The sequence below is a fragment of the Pseudophryne corroboree genome, chromosome 5, assembly GCF_028390025.1.
Source record: "Pseudophryne corroboree isolate aPseCor3 chromosome 5, aPseCor3.hap2, whole genome shotgun sequence".
NCBI classification, from domain to species: Eukaryota; Metazoa; Chordata; class Amphibia; order Anura; family Myobatrachidae; genus Pseudophryne; species Pseudophryne corroboree.
In genome coordinates, this window is record NC_086448.1 from 185349486 (window position 1) to 185363097 (window position 13612).

Sequence of the window (13612 nt, forward strand, 5' to 3'; positions counted from 1 at the left end):
CATACTCAGCCAGATCTATGTTAATCTCTGCACATGCTGGGGGCTGCAAACGCATCGGATCTAGGGTTGACCCATGGCAGCGCAGCCATTTTTTATTTTCTAAGTGGCTGCTTGTGACATCATACAGCCTCCCCGAAACCGGTCCCGGCCTGCCCTGCCCGCCAACACTTCGTCACCACCCTGAAAACACCCATCGCTATCAATCACATTGCGTCCACATCCACCGTGGATGCGACCGCAGTATGTGGATCTGCATGCGCAGTTTGCTGAAATCAGCTAACTGCGCTGCGAGCCACATTAGCGGCACAGTCTGAATGACCCTCTATGTTCAACAGTAATGACAGAACATTAGACTTTCCTGCAATATAGAGTTTACTAGGTCACATCTACTTTATTCCCCTACAAGTGGAATCATCATTGTAATTACACTACTCAGTGTACACTAAGCTGATCATTTACATTCAGGTCAATTTACTAATTACATTCATAGTAGCTACATGTTAATAAATAAGTCCATAGCAGTTACATCTGCAGTTATTGCTCCCCAGAGCGATGGACAGGTATCTAAGCAATATAACCATTACTCGGTCTATTTACTAGGGGTCACCAGAGCACAGCAAGAGCTTAGGGTCAATGGATTAGGAAATCAATATATCATTATTTCTCTAATATGCTTTTTTGTGCCACTCAATATCAAGCCTACAACTTGTCTTTCTTGCATGTGTAAATGTCGCAGGCTCATATTTCATAGTATATAATGAGGCTTGTTTGTATTCATGCAGATGAGTTGTCAAAGCCCCTCCTCCATATGGGATGCACAGGGTCTTTATTTTCCATCTATACATAAGATGCCAACATGCCCCACATAAGCACTGACCACTGAAATCATTGGGGCAACCTAATATATTTTCCTATATGTATAGAATAACCCAGGTATCGCTTAATAATAATACATATGACAACAGTGAGTATAGATGAATAGCATTTAATAAAAATGACTAAACCTCCCGGGGGTATATATATAAAAAATGCACTTAACAGACATATAAAAATACCATGGTATATCTCACAGAATAAATTCAAGAAATATAGAATTAAATAAAATTAAACCGCCTTTTCACTGAATGAATAGAACTTAAAGTGCACTATGTGTCCAGTGGTATTGGATATACTGTATTACCGCTTGGTCAGCTGTCCATAGGGAAACAGCGGCGGCACTCCGTTTTTATACAGTCTGCCAGATCCGCTGGTATGTGACCTGAATGAATGAATTTAGCCAGATATAAATGTGTTATCTCACCGCTGAGCCCAAAAGTAGCTTAGTAGCCTCCAAATTAATCCTTGGTGTGCTGTAATCAGCGCTGTGTCTGGAAGCAGTTGCCGGGTAATGGGAGACGTGACGGGAGGTGAGAGCGCTAGCAGGTCCGAGGGCTTCCATCTCAAGCTGATGACCACCGGTGGCTGAAATGAAGCAGGCTCTGTAGGGCAGTGGTGTCTGGCTATAGTTGTTATTACCCGTGGGTCCGGCACTAGTATGTCATGCGGCAATGAAGTGTATATTCAGCGTCCACCGGGAAGAGTATAGTACATCTGTAACCTTCACACACATCGCTGCACAGCAGGGCAGCTTTTTCAAAAGGCAGGGCAGAAAACGCAGGCAGGTGTACTATACTATTCCCGGTGTACGCTGAATATACACTTCATTGCCGCATGACATACTGGTGCCGGACCCACGGGTAATAACAATTATAGCCAGACACCACTGCTACCTGGGTATTATACACTGCTACCTGGGTATTATATACATTGTGCTTTTCGTTTTAAGAGGTTGGCAATACTCTTTCCCAGGCGGCTGCTGATATACATTATTGTATTAGCACTATTCAGTACAGCGATAAAGACTACTTTTTGTTTTATATACTCCTATATGCTTGCATCATCAATATGATGCTGACATCTGCACAATGGAGCAATACCTTCATTGCAATTAAAGACAATTAATTGTGATTTTTTTTAAATAAATATAAATTACTGTATAGCTTTAGAATGTTATACAGTATTTGTCACATGCAAGTCTCAAGATGATCATAATTACTAAGCATCACAAATCCTATTTAATGTAAGAGAAATACTCCTACCTACAGTAAGCACCTTGCTGTCAGTAGCCCTATAACATGCATGTGAAATCAGCCCGCTGCTTTTCTATAGTATAAAAAGCAAATTGCCATTCAGCATGTGTATGGAATGTATCCACAGAAGCACTGTCTATGTCATATACCCTACTGATTTACTGAAGCAGTCAGCTTAGCCAGACAGAGATGTCACAGTGATTTTCAAGGATGAGATGAGACATCACTCCATCCGGCTTGACTCCGAGACGTAAATAGGAAGATAATGCAATTCAGGCTGGATTATGAATGACAATTACATGCAAAACATATCAAGTTACTTAAATAGCGCAGGCAAATGCAGCAGGAAAAAGCATTCGGCATCTTTGTAGGTCTCCTGGGGTTCTGCTATGTAATTTTTATCCACTGTGCCAGACGCTTCCATTCAGGACTAATTATTTGCGTTCCTCTAACAGGTCATATGACACCAAGTTATTTGGAAATTTAGAACGCATGAAGCTCCCTTGCAAACCTTTTCCTGAAAACCTGCAGTGATAGATCTCAATTAAAGGTTAACGCTACAGCCGGCTTTGAAATGGAAGCGATCTCAGAAAATGAAAGCCTTGGGGCATTGATAGAAAAATACAAAATGAGGAGGGAAAAAAATGTAACACAACTGGTAGTGGTGCCATCTGTTTGAAAAACAGGAATGGACTATCTGTCCAAAAACTGGCATGTGTGATTAAATTCCTTTATCTAGCTTAATTGTCTGACATAGGCAGAACCGTTACCTATCGAGGATAAGCACAATTAAACAGCATTCATATCATTTCTAATAGCGTAATGTATATTTAATCACCTACTTCCCAGTACTAGTTGTGCAGAGGGATCCACACCATTTTTTCTATTCAGCAAGGGAACTTTGCTGGCCAGCTCTGGAATAATTTCTGACTGGTAATGAAGGTAGAGATACAATGGAGGGCTAAGAATGACACTGGCTCCATTATAGGCACTCAATCAGGAGCTGGCTGTGTAGTGTCCTCATCACTCAAAAAGGATGACAAAATTTGGCCAGCAATGGTGCTTATTATTATCTGTATTTACCAGGGGTATGCTGTAATTGAGCAAGCAGCAGAAGTACCGAGGAGGCTACACTATCAATGGACTAGTGTGAGAGAAGGGAAATCAAATATAACAAGGAAGAAATCCTGTTCATGTAATGTCACCATAGCTGTGAAAACTTCAACGGCTATAATTTGTTACTAATTATGAGTACTTTGTCACAATTCAGTAATAGTGCTAGTCTACCGAGCTGTGAATTAACATCATGCTACCCAGTAGAGTATATATAATAATCTGTTATGCACACCAGTGCCTGCAGGAAAGTACTGGTGTCAGAACTGTTATGCACTCCAGTGTCTGCAGGAATGTACTGGTGTTTGAACTGTTATGCAAAACAGATGGACTCACAGACAAACTGGGGGATATGACATAATGTACACAGAAGGTGATAGGGTAACAAAATACACACAAAGTGAACAGAGAAGCCCAGAGGCTAAGGAACTGGGTATCTCCCTTGTATTAGAACTGCTCAGATGGAAAAGCAAGATGTTGTGTTTTAATACGTAGAGAACCCAAAATGCTGTTGCTAAGGGCAACAGCAAAACCCTAAAGGGTTACCAACGGGTGTGGCAGTAAACTCCTTGGTCAGAGATGGAATGATAGACACAAGGAGAATCTCCACAATCCTAATTCTCACTTGCAGTGCACAGGTTTTAGCTTACTGCCACTAAACTGACCCCTGACACCTAGCACAGTGAGACAGGATTAGACAGGCAAGTCTTAGAATACAGCCGCAAACTTGCTAAGTTCACAGAGTAGTAACAGAACCCCAGCAAGCTAAACGACTGACTCCAGTCTTACTGCTAGGTCTGGATTGGCAGAGTGTAATACCAAATCCCCAGGCCTATTTGCAGTAAGCAACAAACAAATACAAAGCTACACAGTACTGGCTAACTTTCATGAACTGACTAACCAACAAAGATTCAGCAGCATCTGCTTACCCTGAAAAGAGGCCTTATAAAGCAGGTGCTGTCCACGCCCCACTCAGACCTCACAGACTGTGAGCACAAAAACCAGCACCGGATCCCCTGCCGTGCACAGAGCCTATAACCACTGCACAGCAAAAGACCCGAACCGGAGTATCAGCTGCGCTCAGGTTACACCACTAGCACTTGTCTCCCGGTTGCCATGACGACGTGGCAGCACAGGGCAGGAGACCCTAACATAATCTAATCAGAATAGAGCTGGATTAAGGGGAGGGGGCAGGAGACACTGTACCCCGGGGCCCCCTCTGTCAAAGGGGCCTTCCAGCTGGAGCACACTGACCTCACTCCCTCTCCCTCTTGTGCAGCAGCAGAAGGAAGAACTTAAAAGCCAGAATGTGAGCAGGATAGCACAAAGCCCCCAAAACAGAGGAGAGATGAGAGGGCTGTAAGTGTCCCAGGGATGTCAGCTTTTCTCCCCACCCCACAACCAAACACAGCAGATGAGAGAGACATGCCGAGAGTCCATGAGTCCTGTTCGAGTGTCTAGTTAGTACAGAGGCTGCTGCTGCTATTATTGCAAGTGACAAGATAGATGATAGATTTTATTTTTTTAAGTGTACCACCCAGGCACTATTAAACCATTAGTTTAAATCTAATATACATGAAACATTGCGAAACACAGTGATCAATGGTATCCGAGTTTTTCATGTGACCGTAACTCTGAAAGCTGTATTTAGGTTTACAGTCTGATCAGAGTCAGCGGCTGCCCGTTAAGTGCCCAGCACAGCCCTAGTGTTTCCAGGGACTACTCACTGGCATATTGTACGTATGGAAAGCCTGCAGAATTTTTTTTATCCAACACAATGTACTTATTGCACGTTTCCGAACACCCCTTTCCTCTCCCTCTTAGAATGGGTGACCCGCATATCACACACGCATAGAATTCTTAGATATATATTATTTTCAGGCCTGTATGTGTTAGAATTATAAATTGCCTTTTTGGAATTCTCTCCTCTGAAAGTTCTGTTTGCCCCTGAGACAGCAGACATAGAAAGATGTGCAACATGTAAACAATGTGTGACCAAAATGACAGCTGCACTGCTGGATGTAAGGTGAAGGAGATAAAACAGAGACGGGTGAAATCGGGATAATTACAGAAAATTAAACACCTTGAATTCAGCAGGGGCCACACAGCCGTGCAGCGGGATATGCAGAAACTACAGTATGTACTAGTCTCACCATAAGTAGCTTCCCATGTGAGAAGGATAATGATACAATGTATTGCAGAAAGCATCCAACATAACACATGGAACACAACAGCTTATCTAATACAGACGGCAAACAATGTGTTAGTATGCAATACACAATATGTTTATCTTCAATATTACTGCAGTAAAAAAGTTTCCCAGGAATGTTAATCTAATATTCAGGCTTTATATATTATCATAGGGGTGTACGTCTATTAGCGCTGCATGATTACGGAGATGAAAATAGCTATAATGTTTATCTTTAATGTCCATTACATTTTTCTATAAAGTAGATAAACAGTTTCATAAAACACCTTTCATAGCAAAATTGGATGTGAATGAGCTAATTGGGACCTACAGTACATGAGATAACTGCTATTAATTAAAGTTAGGCATGGGATCAAAGCATGGAAAATACTCCGCTCTACCAGCATTTGCTGTGGCTGTGTCTTCAGAGAATGGGATCCAGCTTTGGAGGGAGCAAGGGTGATGGTAAAAGGAATACCATCACAGACATTCTGTATTGTTGTTATCAAGACAATGGGGCTGATTCAGATATGGATGCTAATAGCACCACCGCCTCTTTGTACACAGTGGCAGTGCGAAATATGCAAAAGTCGCAAGAGGAGTCTTGTGATAAAAGACATCCACTACAGGCTTCTGTGATCTGCTGCTGCCCTAGAGGACACAGCATCAGATCAGCGGTGTGCCTGTCAGACATCTGATTGACCCTTAACTTACTCAGGCTATCCGGTGAAATCGTGTTGCTGTAGCCAGTGACACTATGTGGCTTCAGCACGCCCAGAAAATGAGACTAACATACACCCATCTTCAGGAAGGCTGCCTGCTGCCACCCCTAAATCACAAGCAGAATGATGCAGGGTGTGGGGCACTGTGAGAAACATCGCAGCCCCAGATGTGCACATGAGAAGTGCAGCTCCTGTGCATGTTCAAAACTAAAAGCATTGGAGATGTGCGTAAACATCAGGTTTATAGTAAATAGAAATATATACACTAGTAAAATGACGGAACTACGCAACACCAATGTCAGCACCGAACATTGCTCTGACGGGTGCCATCCAGTGGCCGCCGGTTTGCAAAACAATTTCATTCCCCCCATAGAGGTGAGGACCAGCGTCAGCCTTTTATTATTTAGGATAATATATATATATATATATATATATATATATATAAACTTGAAATAAGGACTTGCAGGTCTTCCGGTTAAAGGCCTGGTCACACAGGAACAGAACTGGAAAAATAAGCAAACAAACACAAAAAGTCCTACCACTCCCTGTGCTCAATCATGAGTCCCGGGGGATATCCTATTAGGTCCGGTAAAACATCGGGTGTGAAAAAGTTATGTTTTTCGCGATTTTTTCCAATGTGTCACCGATTTTTATTTTTTTTACAGGCTATCCAGATTGATCGCCTGTAAAAAAAAAAAAAAAAGCCCTTTCTCCCGAAAACACACAGGTTCAGTGAAACCTGGTGTTTTCGGTAGAAACAGCCCCGGGGGCAGGCAAAACAAACCCCCCGATGAGCGGGACAACCTGCAGCGCCCCATGGGACTGCAGGCATCCGGAAGCTGACCTCGGCGCGGTGACACCTGGCGGAGAATCCAGGGCAGAGCCGTGACCGCATCCCCCCTCTCCTCCGCCAGCGGCCACATGACGGGGAAGCGGCCATGTGACTGGTGGAGCCAGAGGAGCATCGCTTGACCGGGCGCTGTCAAGTGCCTGGCATCCGGTACAGCTTCAGGTAACCCCCGAAAAAGCCACCGCTCGTGCTGGCTTATCAGGGGTAATAGGATAGCCCCCAGCGGGACAATTAGCCCTGGTAAATTACTGGGGCTAATTGGATATCTCCCCAACTACTACTACTCGCTGGTCCCTAATGGGCATCAGTGCACAGAACTCTGGGTAAGCTGTTCCCAGTTATGAGTTCCTGCTGGATCTCGGCAATCAACAAGATCCATGGCGCCAAATCTCCACTACAGCTGCAGAATGTGCATGTCTTGTTTTATCTCGCTTAAAGGGAGCTGATCCCACAGAAATGCAGGCAATTGTGGTGAGACACAAGCCCTCTCCTCTTCCTATATATACAGTATATGTGTGTGTGTGTGTGTGTGTGTGTGTGTGTGTGTGTGTGTGTGTGTGTGTTTATGTGTAAATGTGTAAATATGTGTGCTATATATATATATATATATATATATATATATAAAACATAACTGCATCAGAGGACAGTACACTGAAATAATTTTGAGTGTGGCAGAAATCGAGGGCTATGTGCCGTTGTGGGGAGCACGGAGCAGAAAATGTTCTAAAAGAGGAAAAGCACATGAGGAGAGATGGCCCCGCTCATGAGAGCTTACAGTCTGAAAGGGAGGGGCAGACAGACAGAGATGACATAAGTGGGGTAGAAGTGAGCATGTAACAGAGGGTTAGGATGAGAGACTGCTGGGTTTGATGAAGAAGCGGGTCTTGAGAGCCTGTTTAAAATTTTGCAGAGAGGTGGATAGTCTGATAGAGAGAGGTAGAGAATTAAAGAGGTAGGGAGCACCACGGACAAAACCTTGGGAGGCAGGAATGGGAGAAAGTAATCAGTTGAATTGGATTTGGAAGGGGAGCCAGCGGAGGGCTTGTAAGAGAGGGGAGGTGGACATAGTAAGTTTGGAGAGGAAGATGAGCTGGGTAGCAGCATAGAGCAAAGATTGGAGTGGAGAGAGGAGTTTGTCACAAAGGCCATATAAGAGGGGATTACAGTAATCCAATGTGGAGATAACCAGTGAGTGGATGACGGTCTTAATAGCATCCAGGGTGAGAAAGGGTCTTGAAATATTTTTGAGATGGAAATAGTAGGACTGCGAGAGGTACTGAATGTGTGGCTTGAAGGAGGAGTCATGGATAACTCAAGATGGTTAGAGGATATAGTCGTGCCATCGATAGTGAAATTGTGGGAGGTGAGGTTATGCGGGAGGGTGGTAAAATGATCAGCTCAGTTTTAGACATGTTAAATTTAAGAAAGACGACACAGCACAGAGACAGCTGGAAATAAATAGTGTTATTGGATTTTTCACTTGTATTTGAAAACATACCTAATAAACCTAATTAAAGTCCATGATGGAGGGTCTAACTTATTTTAAGATTTACTGTGGATGGATTACTACTGATTAAACCAAAGATTCAATGAAGAAAAAAATTCCACCAATCAATACAATTTCATAAAATCAGCGGAATACAGTACCTCCTTATGGCCACCGTAAGAGCTTCTGGTGAACTGGCACAAGGACAAATGACTTCTTGTCGCAGGCCTTTACTTTGGAAGACATTTAGGAAAGCGTCACAAGAAGAAATGGACCCTGGGGAGAGAGAATGAGAGAAGGATGTGATGATAAACACGTGAGAAACACAGTATTTGGACAAGATGATTTAGAACTTTTTAAAAAGCATCGATGACGCTCTGAATGGCTCATCTTTAGACTTGTCCTGTGGCACTAAAACACCAAGATAAATAAATGATAAACCAGCAGCTCATAACTCTAGGTCTATCTTATACAAGCCAAGCTGCAAACACATTTATCATGCAGTGAGAAGAATAAAATACATGTGTACAAAAAAAAAAAAAAAACAGAGAAAAAGAGATAGGTCACTATATTTGCCGAGTGGCTTAAACAGGGTCCAATAAAATAGGATCCGGGTGATAGGTCGACAGTTAACAGGTCAACAGTCAATAGGTCAACACCAAAAGGTAAAAATGCCAATGGTTGACAGGTTCACATGGTTAACATGACAATGGTCAATATAAGTTTTTTTGGGGGGAGGGAGTGGGAGGTTTCAACTTTCTCATACTTTAGTATCCACGTAGACTATGACTGAGAATAGTAACCTGTGCTGAGTGCAGCGCTAGTGGAGCGAGGCACCTTGCCCGAGGGGAGGTGGTACTCTGCTGCAAGGTAAACTTTGACACCGAAAAACCAAGAAAACCACATGTAGAACCTTCCATGTGTCGACTATTTCTGTGTCAACCTTTTTACCCTGATGACTTTGTGTATGTTGACCATTTGGGGTCGACCTAGACACTGTTGACCTACTATATCAAACCCCAATAAAATACAAACGGTTTCTGTATGAAAGGGATAAACTTCACAAGGTCTAAAATCTAACAGGCCAAAACTGGATCAGGACTTGATTGGTTACAAGTTATGATCTTTCTAAAGAATGCTTCAACAAGTGCTATTTTAATTCAGAGCAACTGATATACTTGAAAAAGCTTAAAGTGGAACTAAACTCATAAATTACCTTCTTAAATCTCCATGAACATATAGGCTTGCCATAATTTCTTTTTAATCCGGAACACCTATGATTTACACAGGTTCTGAGAATGAGTAAGGCCAGGTGAAATGCAGGCTTGTATTTAGTCAGCCACAGAACCTGTGTAAGTCATCTGTGTCCCGAATTAAAGGGATATTATGACAAGCTTATGAATGGAGGCTCTAGCCATACAAGTGCAACTAAAACAATGGGGTCGATTCAATTCGGCAACAGATGAATAGCGCCGGGAATTAGCTCCCGACGCTATTCAAATCAGCGACTAGTTACCCGCAATTGTCGGGAATTCTTCTCTCCCCCCCGGGGGGTGAGAAGAAAACCGACAAAAGAGCTGCCGCGCAGCCGGCGCGAGGCTGATTCTGTCGGGAATCAGCATCGCCGCGGGTAGTTAAGTCGGAGAATGCCCGTTCTCCCGACAAAACTACCTGTTAAGTTGGCGAGAACGGGCATTCACTGACTTAACTTTAGCTGAAATGAATAGCGTCGGGAGCTAATTCAATTCCCGGCGCTACTCTGTTGCCGAATTGAATCGACCCCAATGACATTGTGAGGTTCATGCCTCACTTGACAAGAAGCTGTAACAATGAGTTCATTAACAGTGGGAAGTCCTAATACAATTGTTTGTTTTGTACGCTTTTTTATTTTTGTTTTATTAAAGCTGCTTTGTGATAACAATAAAAATATAGCGGATAAAAAAAAAATGTGGGTAGTGTTGTTATACATGGCCTAAAGTATGTTAGCAGACCTTCAAATAAGTGTGTTTGGCCATTTCAGACTTATCTATCGCTAACAGGTACATAAGGTCAAGCATTCCGCCAGGAAATCTCCTGTCAAACATCAGCAGTAGATTGGGTCAATAATCTTTGTGACTTTCAACGTTGTAGTATCATAGCTCATCAAATTTGTGCCCTGATAGAGCTCCCCTGGGCAACTGTAGCTGCTGATATTGGGAAGTGGACATGTCTCCGTCGCAAAGCAATAGGCGACACAAGCTCAATGAATAGCACATTGCATAGAAATGGTCCGGCCCTGGGTGCAACACTCAATGCTGGGTTCCAAACTGTCTCTGGAAGCAACGTCTGCACAAGAACTGTTCCTCATGAGCTTCATGGATTGGGTTTTAATGGCCAAGCCTCAGGTTACCACGTGTAATGCCCAAGGTTGGATGGAGTGGTATAAAGGTCACAGACATTGGACTGTGAAGTAGTGGAAATGTGTTCTCTGGAGTAATTAATTACACTTCACCATGATGGACTGATGAAACAGAGTTTGGAACATTCCAGGACAATGCTTCATGCCCGATTACATCCTGCTAGTTGTAAAGTTGGTGGATGACGGATGAATAATGGTCTGGGGCAGGTCTTCATGGTTTGGCCCAAGTCTTTTAGTTCCAGTGGAGTAAAATCCTAACGCTTCAACATACAATTTAGAGAATTGAGTGCGTCCAACTTTGTTGCACCAGTCTGGGGCAGGTCCTTTCCGGTTTTGCATGGCAATGCCCCTGTGCACAAAGCAAGGTCTATAAAAAATGGTTTGCAGAGTTTGGTATGGAACTTCAGCGGTCTGCCTGTATGTAACATAATGGACGTGAATCTGCACAGCAATATTCCTGAAGCTAATGGACAGCCTTCCCAGAACAGAAGCAGCATAGAGTGGCCATCCCCATACAAGTGCCCATGGTTTTGGAATGAGATATATAGGTATCTACATACTTTTGGCCAGATAGTATATAAATATTAAAATACATTGATTAATGATGTTAAAGTGTTAAAATTAAACATATGATCTCAGGATTTTCTAAAATGACAATGTTCAACCTTTTATCCACACTAGTATAGATAGTACGCAGTGTGATTGTTATACTCAAGTCAGAGTATCACAGTTCCGTGAGCTGATTAACTGGTTACCAGTGAGCTGATTAACTGGTTATTAGCTGGTTACCAGCTCTGAGGCGCTCTTTTCTCGGTGACATGGTTTCTCCAAAAATAAAATGACATCTAACAAGTCTACCTCTTTTTTGCATGTTTATGTCCATTATTCATCTGATATATGTGTTTTATGTGCGGACAGCTCCAGATGTAGGCTTTTCTTTTGTCCCATGTCTCGTTTCTAACCTGTTATGCTTACAGCAGACCCCATGCGTTCTCGCAATGCTGAAATAACCATAACATAGCATAACATAACATACACTACAATGTACTATCAAAGGATCGGAGAAATCTGCATGAGCTGCATTATTTGAATGTATTGAATGCTATTAGGAAATTAATTAGTGTAAATGTTGTGAAACCTAATTAACACTGAAGGAGGTTGGACTCTTTAATTACATTAGTTTCAGAATGACAGGGACTCCTAATCCCTTCTGTTAGACTACACAAGTTTCCTAATATTGTGTTCTTCTCTATTGTCTGCATCTCAATTTTGTAAAGCTCTGCACACAGTGGTAGCACTATAAAAATAAACGGGAGGCATTTAATTTGCCGGTTGTCGGGATCCCGGCTGTCAGGATACTGATGCCGTAATCCCAACACCCGGGGAAATATGGCGGCCAGGGCTGGAATCCCCACTTGGGTGGTCGTCCATGTCACCACCCAAGGGGGAATATAACCCTGCCACCAAGCCTGAAGCGTGGTGAACGCAGCGAGCCTGCGACAGGACACTGCACTCGCCGCCGGTATCCCGGATGTTGGGATCCCAGCGTCATTCTCCTGACCACCGGGATATCATACTGAATCCAAATAAACCCATGCAAAAATACATATTGTGAGGTCCTAGATATGACAGTCCCAGGGGAAACTATAGTTGCTGTGGCACAGTCAATCGCGTCATCATGGCCCCAATTATGGCTACATGGCACAGTTCACTGCATTTTGCAGTGGGATGTGGGGTCATGGTGTTGTGAATCACATCCCCGCACTGTTCACTTCACTGAATAACTGATAGTCGTTATGCTCGACCACCCATATAAATCGGTCGCGAGTGATACATTTACGGCAAAGGATCGGCATCTGCTACATTACCCAGTTGGTTAACAAAAGCCACTACTGTGAATGTTAAAAGTCAATACAGCCACTACATGGGAGACACTCATATATGGGAGGTCGATCATAACGACTGTGAATTTAACCATCATTAAAAGGGACAGTTCTAAAAGCAATCCACATTTTGGACATGATATATGTTGATATTATGATCTAACATTTGCTACAATTGTTGCCATTGAAGGTTCAATCAAAATTGTGTGCTCAATAATAACGATTATCTGGCTACAGATTAGAGATGAGCGGATTCGGTTTTACTCGGTTCTCAAAACCGAATCTTATTGGCTCACGGATGTCACGTGTTTTGGATAGCCAATAAGATTCGGTTTTGAGAACCGAGTAAAACCGAGTAAAACCGAATCCGCTCATCTCTACTACAGATATGCTGTTTTAAGGAAGATGTTTCTTTGTAATGTATATTTGTGTATTTTATGACATTTTTATGATGAAATAATAAATACCTGTCAGTGCTCTCTCATACCTCTGCTATAAGAGATTGTTTTGATCGTTTCTATCGGGTATACCAGATACCCTATGGGAGCTGCAATTGGTATTTATTAAAGTGACATATATATTTCTTTAATATTTAGGAAAGAAGTCTATTTTAATTGGAATTCCATCCTTTCTTTTTGTGTAATTGCAATGCAACTAAGAGTGAAGATTTAATCTCAATTTCAAAATGACACTGCACTATACTGATTGTTTTACAACACTAGTAATGTGTTACAGTTTGGGCGTCTTTTTAACTGATCCTTTTCGGACTTTATAATGCCTCCAAATGTGACAACCTCATTAGGTTTTAAAGAGGTGAGTACATTAACAACTCTCTCTCCAGGT

General features: G+C 42.6%; 1 protein-coding gene across 6 annotated transcripts in view; it reads right to left on the reverse strand.

The window, feature by feature from the left end:
• Positions 1-13612, reverse strand: part of DIP2C (disco interacting protein 2 homolog C) — an 820289-nt gene that overhangs the window by 252565 nt on the left and 554112 nt on the right. For all 6 annotated transcript variants that reach the window (XM_063921929.1, XM_063921931.1, XM_063921928.1 and 3 more), the window contains one exon: positions 8650-8764. In XM_063921929.1, coding sequence (XP_063777999.1) covers positions 8650-8764 — 115 coding nt within the window. The remainder of the gene's footprint in view (positions 1-8649; positions 8765-13612) is intronic.